This window comes from Argopecten irradians, chromosome 6, assembly GCF_041381155.1.
Source record: "Argopecten irradians isolate NY chromosome 6, Ai_NY, whole genome shotgun sequence".
NCBI classification, from domain to species: Eukaryota; Metazoa; Mollusca; class Bivalvia; order Pectinida; family Pectinidae; genus Argopecten; species Argopecten irradians.
The window spans coordinates 43,805,351-43,826,379 of record NC_091139.1 but is presented as its reverse complement, the minus strand read 5'-3'; the positions used below and the strand labels follow the sequence as shown (position 1 = coordinate 43,826,379).

The following is a 21,029-nucleotide window of genomic DNA, read 5'->3' as shown; positions in this document are numbered from 1 at the left end:
TATCTAATCTGTCTCATAAATGAGCATTAATAAATAACAATCCTATGTTAAAATGATTATCAAAATATCTATAACGAACAAGATATTTGATAATTGGTATGTCAAATAGTAACGAACTACAGGTTGTCGACTACCGCGTTTTGCCATTGATGCATTATGTACAACAAGAGTAAAAGAGAGAGATACATGTTAGTACTTATAAAAATTCCAGAAAGGTCCATTAAAGTATTAAGCTCACATGTGGAATTTGAACCATAGCAACACGTCCATACTACTACTAGAATCAAGAAAGATAACTTTCTAAACATGCAATAAATTTAGTGTTTATTCAAGCTGATTAGATATCTGTTAGACATCAGATTGATGTAAAACTGTATTTCATTAGCGTCTGCAGTGACAAATTGTCACAATCTGGCACAAAAATTGTATGAAATTAGTTGATTTTTTTCAGCAAAAAACGTGGGGGCGCCCTTATTAGAGGAGGCGCTCTTAATAGGGAAAATACGGTAAAAACAAACAGACCAATTCCATAATGTTCTTCAAATAATGTACAATTGTTTAGGAAATAAAAACAAACAGACCAATTCCATAATGTTCTTCAAATAATGTATAATTATATAGGAAATAAAAACAAACAGACCAATTCCATAATGTTCTTCAAATAATGTATAATTATATAGGAAATAAAAACAAACAGACCAATTCCATAATGTTCTTCAAATAATGTATAATTATCTAGGAAATAAAAACAAACAGACCAGTTCCATAATGTTCTTCAAATAATGTATAATTATCTAGGAAATAAAAACAAACAGACCTATTCCATAATGTTCTTCAAATATTGTATAATTATCTAGGAAATAAAAACAAACAGACCAATTCCATAATGTTCTTCAAATAATGTATAATTATATAGGAAATAAAAACAAACAGACCAATTCCATAATGTTCTTCAAATAATGTATAATTATATAGGAAATAAAAACAAACAGATCAATTCCATAATGTTCTTCAAATAATGTATAATTGTTAAGGAAATAAAAACAAACAGACCAATTCCATAATGTTCTTCAAATAATGTATAATTGTTTAGGAAATAAAAACAAACAGACCAATTCCATAATGTTCTTCAAATAATGTATTATTATTTAGGAAATAAAAACAAACAGACCAATTCCATAATGTTCTTCAAATAATGTATAATTATATAGGAAATAAAAACAAACAGATCAATTCCATAATGTTCTTCAAATAATGTATAATTATTTCGGAAATAAAAACAAACAGACCAATGCGATAAGGGTTTTTCTAACTGCATGATCATGGAAATCATCTTTGAATCTCTTTTTGGAAAAATTGGTAACTTGAGATGGAGTAAATTGGAACCTTTGGAATTATGGCTAGAATGTGTAATAGCTTTAATAGAAAGTAAGGATGCATTATCATTCTATAAAATCATTAGAAAATGGTCTATTCACATAGGATTACAAGCTGCCTAGAAGAAATAATGTAACTATATATCATATTTGTTCATTTATTGACACCATTTTGTATACAAAACTAATCTAATTGGCTTTAATGTATTGACTGGATACAAGATGCTTGCCCTTTGGACGGCTGTATTTCTAATATCTACATAACTACATGTATACACAGATCACGATCTGAGGCATCATATTGATGAGTATTTTAACATGAAGCATGTCTGAATCTACAGTTCAGAGGTTCGGGATTCAAACCCATATCTTAAACTTGTCTGCTAACTATAAAACTTTGTGTCTATGAAAGCTTGCTATCAGAGATACAAACCAGTAGATTGTGAGACATACATGTTAGGTCTTCAGAGGCAAATACTAAGAAACTGGGATAGGAATGCAACAGAAACTGGACTGGGGGTGGTAATGATGACCATGCAGGTCTAGGTAGTCTAATTGGTAAATCAATCATATGACCCCTGAAAATTCATAATGAACTATTCTAGTATTTGAATAAGAAGAGCTCAGTTGAGTTGTGTTACAGCACTTTCTCACTTTCATTACACAGAAGCATCTTCAAAGCAACTACTTTGATAAAGGAGAGAGACTGTGTTTACAAAGAGACTGTATAGATATGTGACAGTGATACTTGTTGTACATAATGAGTTGTTTTGTTCTCTGTAATTGATTATGTAGTATATATAAGCATTATGATGTATAAGCTCCCCTGGAGTGACGATTTCATGGAACAGATGACAGCGACTGATCATCCTTTAAAGGGATGAATAATAAATGGGAAAGCAAACAGGTTTAAACCATCATTCCATATTGTCATAAAGAACTTAATAAGGACGTTCCTCGTGCATGACTAGCGTACACACGACTAGTATTGACATTTACAAGTACCTCTGCTTCGCTCCGTAAACACGGTTCCCATCTAATGTCTGACTGGCATACACACCAGTACTGGTGAGGAGGCTTTCATGTCCTTTGGTATACCGTGGGTACTGCAGGTCTGAGAATGTAGTCAGAGTTGTCAGCATGCAATGTGATATCATATATGATATCCCCATGGCATATAGGGTAGGTCTGACAGACGTTTGGTGAAGAAAAAATGTCTGATCAATTATGACAATAAAACAAGAGAAATTCTGAAGTCCACAACCTTTGACAGGTCCTAAGGCCCTCTTTAGGGATCAAAGCTGCCACATACTTATGGCTATACTGTCAAGCCTTTTCTGGGGTCTAGTTTTATTGACATAGGGTCAAATGTTATGACTGGTAGAATCCTCAGTTCCAACCTGAGGGATATTGCATCTAGTGTAAAATGCTGATCTATCTATAGTTTATTTACAAGGGTTAATCAGACACCATCACATCACACTGTCAATAACACTCTAACACAATGAACATATCCCCTGAAACTGTCAATGAGCAGGATACAGACATACAGTTATACTGCTTTTACCAGAAGAATGTGTATCTGTTATTCAAGATCATTTGTAAGGAAATAAACTGAAGATATTTTTTCAACATTTTTCATACATCATACCAGGTAATCTGTATGATCACCAATACCCAACAACTAGAGGTAGGAAATTCTGCCGACATTTAAACCCCCGCCTACAACAGGACACAGGTGTATGTGCTGTGTACAGATTTGAAGAGACACAACAAATACCTATGTCCTATAAATGCCCACATCAAGGTTTGATGATTCATGCCATAATATTATGAGGTTCTGTCGGTATTTTGTATAATACATCCACATACACATAGACAGGCTAGCTTTATACTAGAACTTGTATAATAAACACTACACATGAATGTGTCAATTCAATTGCTGAATGCTTATTTCTAAGTATGAAAAATAAATGTAAGCTTAATATTGAATTAATTTTATGCATAAACAAAATCCTGATTCTTAACTCTTTTATTCTACTAAGCATAAAGCACTTATCATGTGAAATTCAGCACCCAGGATAAATTCATGTACTCTTTTGATGATCATCACTCAGATTGTGTTTTTTAAATACTCAAAAAGTGCCTCTCTAATTGGCAGGGTAATTGACCTAAAGCGTATACGTTAACATGTTAATTTTCTAAAACAATTAGCCAGATTTTGTAGCGGTGTTGGCATATGGTATACCTTTGCCCAAATAAACGTATATGTAATACATGTCCTTGCACTTCAAAGCAGTACAGCTCTATATGATTAGGCATTCAAACTCTATATTCTATACTGCAGTTGCAGGCAATGTCATGTAAGCGAAGACCTGGTCCTGTATAAAAAGATTGAAGTGATAGAAAGTGTCATCATTTGTGCTATTTATAACACATACTTACCACCAAAGAGGTTTCTTCAGGCTCCTATACACAACAACATTGTATATAGTGGTCAATGCAAAATGACTCAAACAATCAAAATTTACGTCTGGTAATTGCACTTTACTTGAAACAAGACAAGCAAGTTTTCCATACATTTATATTCATTTTTTTGAAAGCGGTATGCATTATATTCTGAACAAGTTTATTTTGATGGCTTAACCATTCGCCAGGGTTTAACTATGATGATGATGAAGATGCTGATGATGATGAGCTCCTGAACAATTATATTTCTATCAATCTTCTCCTCAAATGAGTTTAATGTATGTCTCAAATGATGCCAAAATAGAGAAAGTACAAACTAACATCTTTTCTGGATTAGATGTACATGTACTGCCCCAGGGCAGTGCAGCTGAAAATGATACATTTGTCATCAAACATCTTTTTACCTTAGGTGAAAAATAGGTTCTAATAATAGTTAATATCATTTTCTATCAAATGTCTTTGCCTTAGGAAAAAATAGGTTTTAATGGTGTTTAAATCAGTAATGTATCACAGCTGCTGACATTTGTTTGATATAATGTAATCATGTTCTCTGTAGAATATATAAAGGATCTATATATACAAATTGTATTGGTGATCTAATTAAACTAGAAATTATTCACCATGAAATCAGCTATAGGTTAAAGATTTCTTTAATTACTTTTTTTAATTAGATGCAAAGGATGAACATCTTGCTTTAATTGGAGACAAGAACACAATCACGTTTTCTTTGAATTTGAATTTGCTGGATTCAGAGTGATACTTCTCAACTATAAGTCACGTATATGTTTCTCCACATCTAGAACACAAGCTACACCACTGTAACAGGTTTAGTTGGAATAAAAGAGAGCCTTGCATTTCCATCTATATCAATTGCTATCTATTATAATCAAGCATGCCTCCATGTTGTATTGTGAGCTGATCAATAGAAGGAACCTGGACCTTGCTCTAACTCCCTTACCTCCTCCCGGAGGTATAATATAGATGGATTTCACAGATTTTCTGTCTTTAAGCTTCAATTCTAGGAATCTTCAGGTCCCCTGCCATCCGTCTTTGCCTATATTTCCCCACTTGTAGTGTCCCAGGGGAGTACTACCTACATAAATACACTGGTGTTAACAGCTCTACTGCCTAATTACAGTTAAGACTTGGACCACACTGTATAATTATCCTTTCACATAAGACTCTCTCTGTACCCAAGACACATCATTAACTTTCTTTATGCAATAACAGTTGTCCTTAATTCTGAACGCCAATTCTGAAGTCAAAGATTTTTGTATCCAGCCTAAGTATCAGTTGTCCGCCATGGTAAAGTTTAAAGGGGCAAAGGTGACAAGTGGTTAGTAACCATTGACCTCTATTTTAAGGTCAAGGTCACCAAGAAGGTCCAAAGTGTTTCATATAAAAGAATTGCTGGAATCTGACTTGGATACTAAGTCAAATATTAATAAAGCCATAATGGATAATGGATAATGGATATTTTCACCCCTGTTATTTTAAGATGACTGTTCCATCCTTTGTCTTAGAAGAGTTTAAATGTGTCTTTAGGGTAAAGTTAACAACATAAATGGCACAAGTCAGTAAAAGCACAAAGTGTTGCATTTTTTTTCTAAATTATTGGTAAAAGGCATTTATTTCTCATATTCAGTAAAGTAGCCCTATCACCATAGCTTTACGACAATCAACATGGGTGTTATACTATAGCACCTGTCACCAACTAAACCCATCGACAGATCACATCTAACAGGAAACATTTCTCAAAAGGAATAAATGAGAAAAGCTTAACAATACTGATAGTGCAATACAGTGCTTCCACTAGAAAGGGTGTAAATGTAGAGGAACGAGGGTTCAAAACAATAACTGATCATCAACGACCCTCATCAGAAAAACATCTCGGAAATAAACGGCAAAAGACATGTTTTATTTAGAACCATGCGATGAAAATACAATCAATTTGATTATTAGCTTTATACTGTGAACATCAGCTGTTTGAAAGAAAACCTGTTCTTTTTTTCTTTTGCCAGGTGTATCACAATATTGTTGTGACAATTAAGGAATTAAGCTACAGAGAAAGTGATACTTCATAATTGTTGTTATAAATTGATGTGAAATGTAACTCAAAGAGGATGTAATTAACTAATATATAGGCTCCTGATATACAGGTATAGCCACCATTTATACTGGCAAGAAACGTAAAGCAACAAGTTACCAGGTAATAATCTCACAAGAATTTGAATAACAAAACTTGCACTCTATTTTCTTATAGAGATGTCACAAAATTGTGGCATCATATAACATATATTTCATACACACCTGTCAGGATCTATTGATTGATGGCACATTCTGCGACATTTCTATACCTAACTCATTATGGTCTAGCAATTTATCGGCCTTGCACGCTTCATTGAACACGTCTTACCTTTCCACAGCAGCACCCACACATTGTGACGATCTGCGACGATCTGCTAACTTTTTATCACCTGTGGAGGAAAAAATAAAATATTAGTCGAATCATCAAAATGAACGTTAACGCAGATCTACTTTCCTGATTGTCACATATATACCAGCTTATAATTACCGCTGAGCTATATGATGAATAAGTTATATACTGGTAAACATATAACATATGTGTATACAAACACATGTGTTTTATAGCCCGACGACTAGCTGATCACGGTCTCAGATCAATGCCCACACATACCACAGTGACATTATTTCCTAGTTCAGGAATTTCCAACCACTCATGATCATTATACAGGCATACAAAACACCTAAATTTGTTACCTGTTGATGACAGATTTACTGAACCGTAAAATAAAACAATAGCATCAAGGTACAATGTCTCCTTGACATTTTATAATATACTATAGTAGTCAATAACATATACATTTGCACCATTAATTCTTATTACAATTATTCTTTGGAATTTGATTCCTATATAAATCTATATATTTCATTTAAACTGCCAAAAATTTAAGCTCTTCAAAGCTTGCCTTATTTTCTAAACCAATTCCATGTATATAATTTTCAATATATAATATTGTTAAACGAATTCATAAATTTGTAAGTATTGTTTATAAACTAATATCAAATATGTGTTGACGATAGCATATTTTACAGCATGTTAAAAAAAATTTGTCAGGTATTTGATCAGTATGCATATATTGCAGTCTAGTGTACATATACACTAACACTTAATTTGTTCATTAGTGTGTATATCACTTATATCTAAATGTTGTTCTTCAATTAACAAAACTCTGAGAGTACACATATTAACAGCTATAGCTCTTACAGATCGTCTGTACTATACTACTACACAAGATGACATCATCAAGGTACATATCCTAACAACACAGCAGAGAACACTTCAGCTTCAATGTTCTACATCTCAGCTGCCAAACATCATTTCTACAAGCATCTTCATTCCTGAAGAAGTTATGTAAATATTTTCACTTCGAGCTATAGATGTTAAGTGTTGAATGTGGTTACAAGCTTTAGGCCTATAAGGGTGATCAAACTTAGTTATATCAATCAAACTTCTCTGTACAAATCTAACAGAATTACACCCCATCATGTACCTTATAGTTATTTATTTTTATAAATAATGAAACTCTAAAGGCTTTAAAACAGATTAGTCATTGTATCTCATTGGGTTATGACTTACATATTCCCAATTCATATTCGGTCTTTGCATATATCAGAGTTGCCCCCTTACACGAAGGTGAGATTATTTTGAAAGCGAAATAAACACCTTTTTCTGTGATAAGTAAAATCTTAAGCTTGCAAACAGATGACATCACAATCACTACCTACCAGCAAGGGCAGATATATAATTCTGTAATATACAAATACAGAATAGAGTAAAACAAAATTATAGATTCAATTTTTGTTTCTAATCTTTGAGAGCTGTTCAATTTTGAGTACAATGAACATTTGATATTGGTCTCAATACCAAGATATAATACTGTAAATTTCAAAATTAAAACGCTACAAAATAATTGTTTGGCATAAAAGTGAAAAGAATCTTCAAAAACAAGCCGACGTTAAAACCAGACTACCGGTAACTATCTACAGAATATAGGACCACATTAAAACCAGACTACTGGTAACTATCGACAGAATATAGGACCACATTAAAACCAGACTACCGGTTACTATCGACAGAATATAGGACCACATTAAAACCAGACTACCGGTAACTATCGACAGAATATAGGACCACATTAAAACCAGACTACCGGTAACTATCGACAGAATATAGGACCACATTAAAACCAGACTACCGGTAACTATCGACAGAATATAGGACCACATTAAAACCAGACTACCGGTAACTATCGACAGAATATAGGACCACATTAAAACCAGACTACCGGTAACTATCGACAGAATATAGGACCACATTAAAACCAGACTGCCGGTAACTATCGACAGAATATAGGACCACATTAAAACCAGACTACCGGTAACTATCGACAGAATATAGGACCACATTAAAACCAGACTACTGGTAACTATCGACAGAATATAGGACCACATTAAAACCAGACTACCGGTAACTATCGACAGAATATAGGACCAGTCTTTTATAGTGGTGATTGAGTCAGATGATACAAAGGGAACTGGACAGTATATGATGGAAACTCTTCCACATGGCTATCAATTGGATTCATAAATCAGAGGTTTAAGCTGATTTGCCAACCAAATTTGGTGTGCGCCACTGGGCAGGCATCACAATGGACCCCAGCAGAACCAAAGAAGGACCTTCACCAAATCACAATTCATCAGATGATCAGACCTCATTATAGAAACATTATATTACTCTTTTATCTTATTTTATGTCCACTCAATTTGTTGGATTAATTCTCTTCCTAGAGTGAATAGTTGTCTTTGCTTGATGATGCTCACACTGCCTCAGTAACTCGGAAATCTTCCTTGATATACATCGACCAAAATACTGGAAACTTATAGATGCTGTGTAATCAGAATGTATTTGTTCTGTACATGCAATGCTTGTCAGTAGAAGCATGCAGTAACTAGACCAGTCTCAACCAAGCCTCTATCGTCACACCATAAATGAATCAATCTAGTCTGTTTTTTTATCATAAATCACTGACTATAGCATATATAGGGATCTATTTTTGTGAGCCATTGCTGTAGTTTACATGAAAGACATTGGAAAAATATAAATCTTTATGAACCATGGATAAACAAGTTTATTTGTTAGGAAGGAATACTTAATTGGTGGACCGAGACATCTTAATCTATAAACAAGATCACTAGAATCATCATAAATATACACAACCTGAACCTACCAGTTATTCAAGAAGATGTCCCTTCACATTTAAACTATCGAACCATGTACCAGTACATGTATTGTCCAGCTATCCTCTACATCTAGCCAATTAAAACCACAAAATCAAAGAGTAGTTATCTTTAGGGCACACATGTACATGTTCATATAATTTTGATATTCACTTTTATACTGAATTGGAGATAATCAGGTCTATCAGAAATGCAGATTACCCCGGTATATCTAAAATTTTCAAATATGGTGAGTTGAAAATTTTGAAATTTTTAAGGTAGCAGAATGGTGCAAAAAGAATCAAAGAAAAATACTTAAGATAGTATTTTTTCTTAAATGGACAATAGCACATTTACATTTTACAAATTATTTTTTAGAAAATGTTCTACATAGACAAGAAACAGTCATATCTTAAATGTATCAACACAAGTTTGTCTTAATTTTCCTCCATATTTTATACATAAATAGAAAATCAATCTACATTCTAGTCAAGAATATGTTTATTCTTCTAATAAAACCTGAAGTTCCTTCTGATTTTTTCTTGATAAAAAAATCTACTCCAGCTGTGGTACATGTGGTGTCCTTTTCTAAATTATTGAATCAAGGCAAGACCTTTACAGAAATTACCAGTCGACCTTTGTAATGTAACTTCACTACCCAGCCAAAGTACAATAAACGTGACAAAATTAGATGGATTGTTTGATCCCAGAATGTCTTCATATACAAGACTGGAGCTATAGTCTGGTTGTCCCCGGCAGACATTTGGCGGATGGATATGTGCCATGCGAGTCTGGCCATAGACGACCAAAACACAATAACCTATGACAGAATTCCCCGGGAAGAGGCGACTTTAGTCGGTCCTTAACAAGGCAGAAGTGGCTAAATTGGATTGACCAATGCTACAGAATTACCTCAAATGTCGACTCTAAGACTGTACTTGGCCGCGGGCTCCAGCTTGTGTGGCAAAGGGTAAACGCATTAAGGAAATACGAATAGAAAGAAAATCAGTATGAAAAAGCCCACATGTAGAAAGTTGATGTATTTTCTGGAGGAAAATTAACACCATCACAGGTTGATAGTGAGTTCTCGTCTGGTTGTGGCGGGTAATGAGGGAAATTACAGCTATGCCACACGCGTCCCCATCATTCCCGTCCCTGATAGATGAGAAGTCACAGCCTGCAGAGACCATCAATTCTACGAATCGTATCTACCATTTATCACAATCATTTTTTCGTATCTGATTTGTAAAGAGAGCAGAATAGGAGTGGATATATCCGTCGCCACATCGGGGACCTTGTGATTGTACATTTGTTACAGACTTGAGAAAAACCAGTTTCCAAATACGATTTAGCTCTAGTGTTTATTAATTCAGTTGGTGTAGGGCTTGAGGGAAAAAATATCAATAAATCTCAATTAATGATGCTTCCTTAGCTTACCGGTAATTGTAGCCCTCTGACTTCTTAATGTCACAAAATGGTACCTCTGTTGACGGGCCAGATCCAAGGCTTTAACAGACCAATTACATTATTTCAGGAAAATACCATATAGATTACTCTACAAAACACCATCTACCAATGTTATGTTTTATCAGATGTAAAAAAGACAAATAACAGAAATTTGTATAAACTTTGAATTTTGTTTTGTTAGGATGGTTTCGCTAAATCTTATTTTTTATTGTCCTTGTAATGGCTTTATGCCATCCTGGATGTAATTCAGAGTTCTAAATGAAAAACCTCCAACCTCAAAATTAACTTAAGTGATCATGAGTTGTAGAATATCTGACACCATGCATGCACACCTTAGCCGCTGTGTTTATTTTAAATTAGAAGCACAGCGTCTCCACATATTCTTAATGAAACAACTTTACAATATCTAGATACTTCAATAAGATGCATCTATAATAATCAAACTGACTCAAATAAGAATGGTTTCCGTATATACTATACAGAAGGATTGATTGTCTGCTGCCCACATTGTGACCCGTAGCTGATGTAACATCATGGGCAGTTTAATCTATTGTCCCAAAGGTATTGGTACCTATTGTCATTATACGTAATGATTCTGACATTTAGTTTATGATAATTTGATGGTATTACATGGCCCTATAAAACATATGAGTCTACAATCCCAAATCTCTTCTTAGGTTTTATTTTCAGCCATCATGTTCAAATGATCTCTGTTCATTTCACAGAAGTGACACAAACTCCCTTGAGCAGACCTCAACGTGATGGTGACCTTTGTCAAAGAGACCAAAATTAATCCTTAAAGACATCCCCAATTACCAGACCTTTGGAGACAGTGTTTACTACCACAAAATCGGAGACTTGCTCAAGATGTACATGAGAGCTCATGCTTCTGACATGTTAAGTGGAAAAGTTTAAAGTTACTTTTAAATTTTAATACTGAGCTGATTCCATTTCAACAAATGTATTTTTCAAGCTGAATGTTTGGTGTATGGTGCAGTGACTGACTCATATGCTGATTTTGTCCTTCCAAGGAAGTAAACATGACACAAGCTATTTATCATTGGCAATGTAAAAGATTTTCTCCACGATTGCATACAACTGAGGTAGTTTTGATATTCCATACACAGATAGAAACGTAGAGTTTCCCTCTAATCTTTGTCTGCCTATAATCACACACAAAATACATGTAATTCAGGACACGGAAACTTAATCAATGGAAACAATACAAGGGAAACAGAAAGCTATTCTGAACACAATAACAAACATAATGTAAAAATCATTACAATGGTTTATAATTGTAATTAGACAGAGCTATAATCCATAACTCAGGTCAAACAGGCAAACTATTGGACACAAATGTGGCGATCATTACGACAGTAATATACTGGGCCATTCTCCTAAATCAAGATATTTTTTATACAGAAACACCATAAAAGAACATTACACAAGAATTTAAACTGCCAGTTGCTAGTAATTGAGCGTTACTATGGTTATCAGCAGCTTGTAATGGTTATTTGCCGGATTTTGAATTTCCTCTGATAAAATGCATTATTGACACACTCTACAATCTACAACATCAGTAAAAGTTTTAGACGATATAAGGAATATTTTCCAGGAAGTAAGCTTCCATCAGGTGAATACAATGGTAGGTGGTTTCTGTTTCCATGTGGTCATGTACATGCTGGCTGATGGAGAAATAAGTCTGCTGTTCAGAATTCCCCAGTATGTGTGTCAGTAGATACAGTGATCATAAGCAAGTTTCTCTACATATTATGTTATATATATATATGTGCAGTGCTTCAATTTAACAGCAGGTTTTTAAATCACACCATTGAAAATATGAATTATATTCTATGTATTTCCACAGTTAAATAAAGAATCTTGATAGAAATTCAATTGTCCCAGTGATTTAACTGAAGATCATAGGGTCAATCTATTTGAGAAGACATTTACTTTGTAAGATGTAGGACAGAAACACCCACACAACAGCTAAACTTGAAATATAAAGTCACTCTAAATCGCCCACTCATATACTGTAAAAGCTTTCTGCAACTTCTGAAATGGTTGTTCAATCTATAAAAGTTTACTATGGATACCAGCTAAATTAGGCCCATAGCAAGACTTCAAACAAGAGGCCCAAGGGCCTTAATGGTCATCTGACTACCTTGGCAATAATCATATAGGAAATTAATTAGATATAGTGTCATGGTAGCCATCTTTGATTTGGGATCAACCAGAGATGTAACAGCATTTTGTTGTCAGGACCATGTTAGGATCATTTCATGCAAGTTTCAGCCAAATTGCACTGGTAGAACTTGACAAGAAGTTCAAAATGTATTTTCAAGATGGCGGCTGTGACGGCCATCTTGGATTTCGGATCAACCCGAAAAATAACAACACTTTGTCGGGACCATGTCAGGATCATTTCATGCAAGTTTCAGCCAAATCGCACTTGTAAAACTTGAGAAGAAGTTCAAAATGTGAAAAGTTAACGCACGGCTCTTCGCGCACGGCGACGGACGAAACATGACGACTATCGGGTCAGATGACCTAATAAAAAGGCTTTTTCAGAATTTCATACAAGTAATATGCAATTTCATTTTTGTTCAGTAAATGAATGAAATGGAAACCAGGTGAAACAAATAACAATGACTTATAAATTTACCGTATTTTCCCTAATATGGGCGCCGGGTGCGGGTAATGGGCGAGGGGACACCGTTATTTGAGACCATTTTTAGATGTTTTTTTTTGTAAAACAGACTATATAGTCATCTTGCTTCTATTTTCGTATTTTTCTGAAACTTACTATAACCAACTTACGTTTTTAAGTCAAGTAAGTATTGGAATTACATAATTGTGAAGAAATGTAAGCACCAGAAGTATTTAACATTGGTTTAATGTGTCTGTATCACGGAACCTTTATCATAGATATACAGTAAGTATTCATAAAACCTGTGTAGACATTGCTAAAATGTTAATGCCAGTTAGTGTTCATCCACTCGTGTGTGGGACATTCAAGTGACACGTTTTGTTTTGAACATGGCATTCTGGCTGTTTCTATGTGTAAACACTCAGCAAAAATGTCCTAAGTTGTCCAATACAATAAAGAGAGTTCTTATACAAGATGATATAGCTATGTTAGCATCAAACTGATGTTGTAGCACCTTCAAAGACAAATTGTCACAATCTGACACAAAAATTGCATGGAATTAGTTGATTTTTTCAGCAAAAAATGTGGAGGGGTGGGGGGGGCGCCCTTATTAGAGGCGCTATTAATAGGAAAAATGCGGTATATAGATCTTCATCAAAGCCACCACACTGACATCATAACAAATTTTATCTTTGGTGTAAATTACTTAGGTAATTGGATCAAGCAACAGAAACTTTATTTGCGTCAAATCCATAGAATGATGTATATAATAACGGTGTATGTCAAATATTTTATTTACATGGCCATAATTTTTGAAGAATATCAATCAGTATCCTTTATGTATGGACATATCAACAAATATTGTCTAAGAAATGCCGATAACCTCATTAACTCAAGCCAGCGGGGCTGTACATGGTATAAAACTTTGTTGTACAAGTATTTGACTTCTGTGTACTTAAATTAATATAAAGAAGTTTTGGGAAAATAAAAAAAAAAATATCCTGTTACACAAAGCTGGTGAATAATACATATTTGCAAGTCCCAAGTAAATGAAGTTTCAACTCTAATGTATAAATCTCAATGAGATTTCTTCTGGATAAATTTGACAGTCACTGTATGATGTTCATGTATCAAGTTTCCAATTTTAGAGTTCATTTAGTACATCACATGATAATTACTAGGAATGCGATTGGATAACAGCCATGGTCTATTTTGCGACAGTTCCCTGTCCTTCTTGACTACGGGAGACTATACCTGACTACGGGAACTATACCAAAGTATAGTCCCCCGGGAATGAGCATGCGACCAAATATATGACGTCATAATGAATGTCATGTGACGTACTAAATCTATTATGGCCCTGTCCAGAGGGGACTGTTCTCCTAAAGTGTTGTCTGGCGAGGTATAGTCCCCTCGTCTTCGACTCGGGGACCATACCTCGCCAGACAACACTATAGGAGAACAGTCCCCTCTGGACAGGGCCATAATAGAATAATATTCTCATACTTTTAGGCTATAAATTCTGCTATTACATATCCTTATACCCTCTGTAGTCAGATATAGACAAGTGTCAAGTTCTAACAAATAATGTTTGCTGGAAAATGTATCCATTATTTACATCATATAGTGCACATCCAAAGTCATAGACCACTTACCAAACACTGTTTGTTGGAGTACAGAGCCACAGTACTTCCTATCTTACAGCTTTGTACTCTTTCACTTGGACTGCAGCAGTAGAATATTTAATGCATGTTGTAAGAGACATGAAAGCTTAGGAAAATCATAACACTTTATGATACTAAGAATGCTGTCTGCAGCATAGCATCAGATACAATGTGATCTATGACCCCAAAAAATTGTACAAATATACATTTAGTCTGCAGAGATTTAGGATGAAACAAACCATTATGTCTGCATTATGATATAACCTGTTACGGAGAGTACACAAACTGTAACCCTAGAGCACATCTCATACAAACTACATAACGTAATAATTGTACTCTGAGTTTTTTTCCAAATGTAAGACCTGATTTCATTATCCTTTCTTTTTGTGTATGTTTGGGATGAAAATCCATGACAGATCAAATACTTAGTTAAATATGTTGTTTATTCCAGCATCTTAGCAATGTATTAATGTATCTGTTTTGAATATTCATCATAATAAATTGCACTTATTAATGTTGTCTGTCAGACGCCAAAACAAAAATACAAACAATCCAAACACAGGAATATATTTCATTCTATTTAGATTCCTATGAACAAAAGAGACTAACGACAACTAAATATCCACTAATTAACAGAAGCATATTGACTGTCTGACAGACGTTTATCATCAACTTATATTTTATTAAGATATGTCTGTCTCGATCTCACTCAATGAACTCTATTTCTTCCTATTCCGTTTTTGCATATTACAGAGTTACCTCCCTTGCGAGTAAAGATGTCGTTATTGTGATGATGTTGTTTAACTTTTCAAGCGAAATTCACATCATTTCTCTGAAGGTACGACTTAACACTCGCAAACACCTGACGCCACAATCAATGCCTACCCACAAGGGCAGATAACTTTGTAATATGCAAATACAGCATTGGCAAATGATGTCTTTATGAAGCAAAAGTTTCATCTGGGCTACCGGAACCCCATCCGTCTTACTAGCTGAAACAATCCTAACCAAATTTCCATTTTTAGAATCATGCATCAGTAGACAGACAGGTGATGTTGAGCTTGACAAAATGCTCACATCTATTGACCTGGTCCATAAACTTCATTTTGATAAACCCAGTATATTTCACAACTTTAATGCATTTTGCCATTGCTAAAGACTCCAGTGTAATTTATGAAGAAGTGATTTAAAATCATACTTAGTTCACTTCCTTATCTGCTGCCACAAGCTATTTTAAGTTTAAAGAACCAGAGTAGGATGAAGTATTTAGGATGTAAATCAGTACAAGTCCTGAAATATTTAGTTAAGGTAAGTGAACCATGTCGAGAAAAGGGATCTTACCGACAGATCCATAATAATAATAAACATGTGTGCCAATAGTGTATCCACGCCAGAATCTGCTTCTCCATGTGGAGATTATAGACTATGCAATGTTGGAAAATGTTCCTCATTCTAGCTTGAGATGTTTACAGATACATAAAAGAATTGTGAAAAACCATATCCAATGTAATTAAAAGTGGAAATCTGCTTGCTTACATAAAAGTACTTCAGGACTAAGATTTCCTCAACTCTTATATAATTATATATGATAGACAATGCCTAGATAAAAGTGTCCTCATCCTGAAGATGTAGACCTAGGGTACCGAAATTTGGTATCAAAGGGACAACAAAAGTTTTTGAAATGCTTTTAAAATATCAATAAGTATGAGTTCTGTGACCAGATGTTTATGTATTCTCTAACATATCATCCTGTGTCAGGCAGCTGGCCTGTCCAGGACAATAGCCTTGTGCATACCGGTATGTACATGGTGGGTAAGAATTTTAAGAAATATTTAAGCCTTAAATTGTGGCATCACAATGGTACATGACAGTTGATAAATTGTGACGTCATGAAAAATGTGTACCCTTCAAATTTTGAAATTGATATTTAAAGATGCTCCACCGCTGACAAAGCAAAAATGATATTCGTCATTTGAACATTAATTGGTGTCTAATCGTGTATATATATGCCTAATTAACACAAAAAAAATATATAAAATGATTTATTTTGCCTTTGGTGCATGCGCAATCAGTACTTCATTCCATATAGGATACAGCGTCATGGAATTTTTTCGGGATGCAATTAATTATTTTTCATATTTTTAACTTGAAGTAAAATTAGAAGCTCAAACTTTTCAGTGGTGGTAATGGTGTAAAGTAAGTAACTTTTGTAACTGAAGAAAAATACTTAATCCTCTGCTGCTGATTTTGATAGTGAAAAAATACCATTTGTCAGCGGTGGAGCATCTTTAAAGAAGACAACAGGTTTGTGTTGGTCTTGTATATTTTAGCCACCTTTCTGTGAGTAATCAACACTAACTCTCTAGCTCTTAACCACAACTCTAGTACCATACTTGTTCTGAATCACTGGCAATATTGTCAACATTATCACAAGGAGATATATAGAAAACTATATACACAAATCACAGACAGTCCATTGATGTGATGCTAAGCTGGTTCATAGCAGCACTATCACTATCTATAGGAACAGTTGTCGTGCTCTACGTAAAATCTGTACTTACGATTTAGAGGCAACAACCCTGAACATCAAACAGTATGTATCTCTGTTAGTTGTAGCTCGGTCTCCGGTACTTCATTCTGGTGTTTTGCAACATTTTTCAGTCATATTGAATGTGATTACAGGTAGATTATTTACATCAAGATTCTACTCCAAAGGTTAAAAGCAAATCTGCTGTAGTGTTATCACTTACTTCCTCTAAATTTTCCTGACACTTTCTGGAGTAAGTTATATTGCTAGTTCAGTGCACAAAGCAATCTACCTGACAATGCTAAATTAGCAATTATTGAAACAATAAGTTAGCTGCCTAGCTGCATACTGTAGTCTTGCCGGTCATCACAATCAAACCTGTCAAATAAGTCCCACCGGTTCGACAACACGTCATTATTCCCACAATTAGCTGCCAGACAGCTTCGTCCTGAAGTTACCACTGTGAAAGGTGCAATTATAACGCCAATCCTCAGAACTGTTTCCCAGCAACACCGCCTGTTGACCCTTTTAATCAACAGCAACGCACCAAGTCTGGTCTATAACTTGTATGTTTCACCCGAGGCTTCATAGTCGCATACCCAACAGGAAACAAAACAAGTTTCATTACATGTGAAGAGTTCGCTTCAATACAATTTGCAGCAATAAAGACAATGCGTACAATAGTCACTCATATTGTTGTCTTCTACTTAACATCTCGCAGGTAATTGAAAATGTAAAGGAATTAATTGAATGGTGATCAAGTTGACATCAATACGACTGTCATCTCTTAACAATATTGCATGAACCAAGTTTATTTAGTGTACTGAAATCATCCAGAGCAGACTAGAACTCACAGAATCAATTTATACGGCATAATGATTCTCTAAAACAGCTAACAACAATACAGTGCAAGTTACGGAAGATATCCATTAAATGATTTCCCGCAATAAATGCATCCAAGGTTAAAACATGTACAAGCCAACAAACTTCTAGCTATTTGCTTTAAACAGCTTTAGAGTATGGCTCTGCTCCTTATAACAAGGCTTTCAAAATGTGCTCGGAAAGTTTGCATGTCAGCCTACGATTTTGGCAGAAGGTAAAATCTGTGGATGGTGTTGAGCTATTTAAATCAATTTCAGAAGTAGCAACTAGTAAGCATGCGGGGAAAGCAGCAACACAGGCATTCCTCAGGAGACAGTCTCCAACTGCTGATGTGAAGCATTGAGGCAGAAACAATCAGTCAATCATGTAATAATATGTACATAAACCATGCTCCTCATGTGTCAAAGGGCACCAGTTCTATATATAGAACTCCCAGTGGTATACAGCTTCTGACGCCTTCATTTCTTTATCGTTTCTTTTTAAGTCCTCCTTCTATATGTCGATACAAAGCTGGTTAATTGTGGATGAGTTACAAAAGGTGAATTATAGTTGCTGTTATTATCACAATTAACACAATAGGTTGTATGGAGTTCTAGCTTTCAGTATCATCATCAATGAGTAAGACTTTCAGATTTCTTTATATAGTTACAATATCAGTTTTTTTGGTGACTAAAACTTTTCTGGTGCCAATCCATCAGAATAACACAAATGATTGTAATTCCACCTTCGCAACAGCAGTGACAATATCGAGTTACATCTATATGGAGAAAGGCTCGAGGATATCCAAGGGCATCAGCTGGTGCCATCAGGCGCATACACGAAGGAAACATGTATATAAATCACTTCTTCCTATACAACCTTCATAAATAACAAGTCGTGCTTCGGTAAAGACAAAATAATTGGTGTGTCATATGAGCGAGTCTTTGAAGAATCTGTTTGATACAGCTACATGATCAGGATCTCATTAGTTAATTGTTCACTTCCTTGGTACTATCCCAATTCATCAGCAGGTAAACCAATCCTACAGGAACAATAGCAATACTAAAGAGAAGGTGAAATGTTCCTAAAGGACCTCCAGCATTTTACTCGTTCGTTAAAGTAGTTCCTATGATACTGAGGGGTATATAAGTGTGTGTTAGTGAAATCAGTGGAGTCCACAATTCAGCAGCGTCACAAGAATCAATATCCCGACGAGCCTGCACACCACTGCAGGCTAAAACAATGTGTCTCCCCATACATATACTACCACTACCACATTGACATGGTGGCTTAGCAAGTTTGCTCTGCAGTCATCTTGTTAAGATCTGATTACACTGAATCATATTGGCAGCGAAAAAAACAGGCAATGATCTGCCAACATCCTCTTAGCAGACTAAAACTGTACAAAACGTATTAAAGAGTCACTCATCATATTTACTGGTGATAAAAATCAATGGTTCCCCAGTCGTATCCTGATCATGATCTTCTGATGTTAGTCATATTCCAAAGTACCAGCAATGGCATAATGGTACACCCCTGTTAGCTTAAAGCTTTGTAGCTTGAATTCATTGTGCTATACTGTGATTGATTTTGTGCTAATGTTACTTCATAGACTAATTCCTTTTACAAATGATGCTAAACAAACAGAAATATTTGAAACAGTTAGAAATTGTACATGTACCTATGGTTTCTGAGCAAACAATACCAAAATGTGTGCCTTTTAATGACTTAACTATACAGTTAGTAACTAGTTCTCAAATTCAATGAAAATAATTTTTGGTTTACAAGGCAAGGAGGTTGAGGAAAGCTGGAATACCTGGAGAAAAACCACTGAACTGTGGTCGGAACTGGTATCGGTATCTAACATTTGCCCTACATAGGATTCAAAATAGCAAGGTGAAGGGCTTAAACATTCAGTCTCATTTTTTTTTTATTCTGGTCAAAGATAATTAAGGAATTGATCATCAAAATTAACCTAATTTACTGATAGAAAATCTGCAGCTAAAATGATTTCAGAATGATTTACCAAACTTCCACCTACATGAAAATGTTGAATTATAAATGGCCATCAACAGTGTCCAGGTATTCCACTGAAGTTCCTATCTACAATACAAATGTGACATGTGGATGGATCTTTGGTCACTTTTATTGGATGGATCTTTGGTCACTTTTATTGGATGGATGTTTGGTTGGTTGGGGTAAATGTCCTATTTAGGATGGCTTACCCTGTATGCAATGTGTTACCTGTGTGACTGATATTATGTAGACCTGTATATTTTAGGAGACTGTGGTATAATATTTGTGTTCTGCCACCTTATATCTATGCTATCTCACTGCAACATGCCATTATAGATACCGAACAAGACTTAAATTTATCTATAATGAGAAGTAGACAAAAGTATATTGCTGTTTAAGTGTTTGATTTGGCATTGATCGAGACATGAATTATACATAATCATTAATTTGAAAATTCTATTAATAAGAAATATTAGTTATAACATATGCAACAATATATATAATGCCCTTAAGAAATATAGACCACAATGACATTTTATGTTTCCATACATAGCAAGGAGGCTGAGTACGTTTGGTGACTGATTAAGACTATTATATAGTGCTAGCGAATCGAATAGTACTTTTACTAATAAACATTAAAAGAAACATGACCAAATCCATATCCAACTGCCCTACAGGTAGGGCATTAGAATTGTACC

General features: G+C 34.8%; 1 protein-coding gene across 8 annotated transcripts in view; it reads right to left on the bottom strand.

The window, feature by feature from the left end:
• LOC138325996 (choline transporter-like protein 1) overlaps positions 1-21,029 on the bottom strand; it is a 68,195-nt gene that overhangs the window by 42,856 nt on the left and 4,310 nt on the right. For 2 of the 8 annotated variants that reach the window (XM_069272059.1, XM_069272056.1), the window contains exons 2-3: positions 6,262-6,322; positions 3,822-3,845 (exon numbers count right to left, since the gene is read on the bottom strand). In XM_069272059.1, the coding sequence (XP_069128160.1) occupies positions 3,822-3,845; positions 6,262-6,285 (48 nt within the window). In that variant the 5' untranslated portion in view covers positions 6,286-6,322. Of the gene's footprint in view, positions 1-3,821; positions 3,846-6,155; positions 6,175-6,261; positions 6,323-6,420; positions 6,511-17,488; positions 17,761-21,029 lie in introns of those variants that run through there. The other 6 variants (XM_069272058.1, XM_069272057.1, XM_069272062.1 and 3 more) reach the window with 6 other exon arrangements.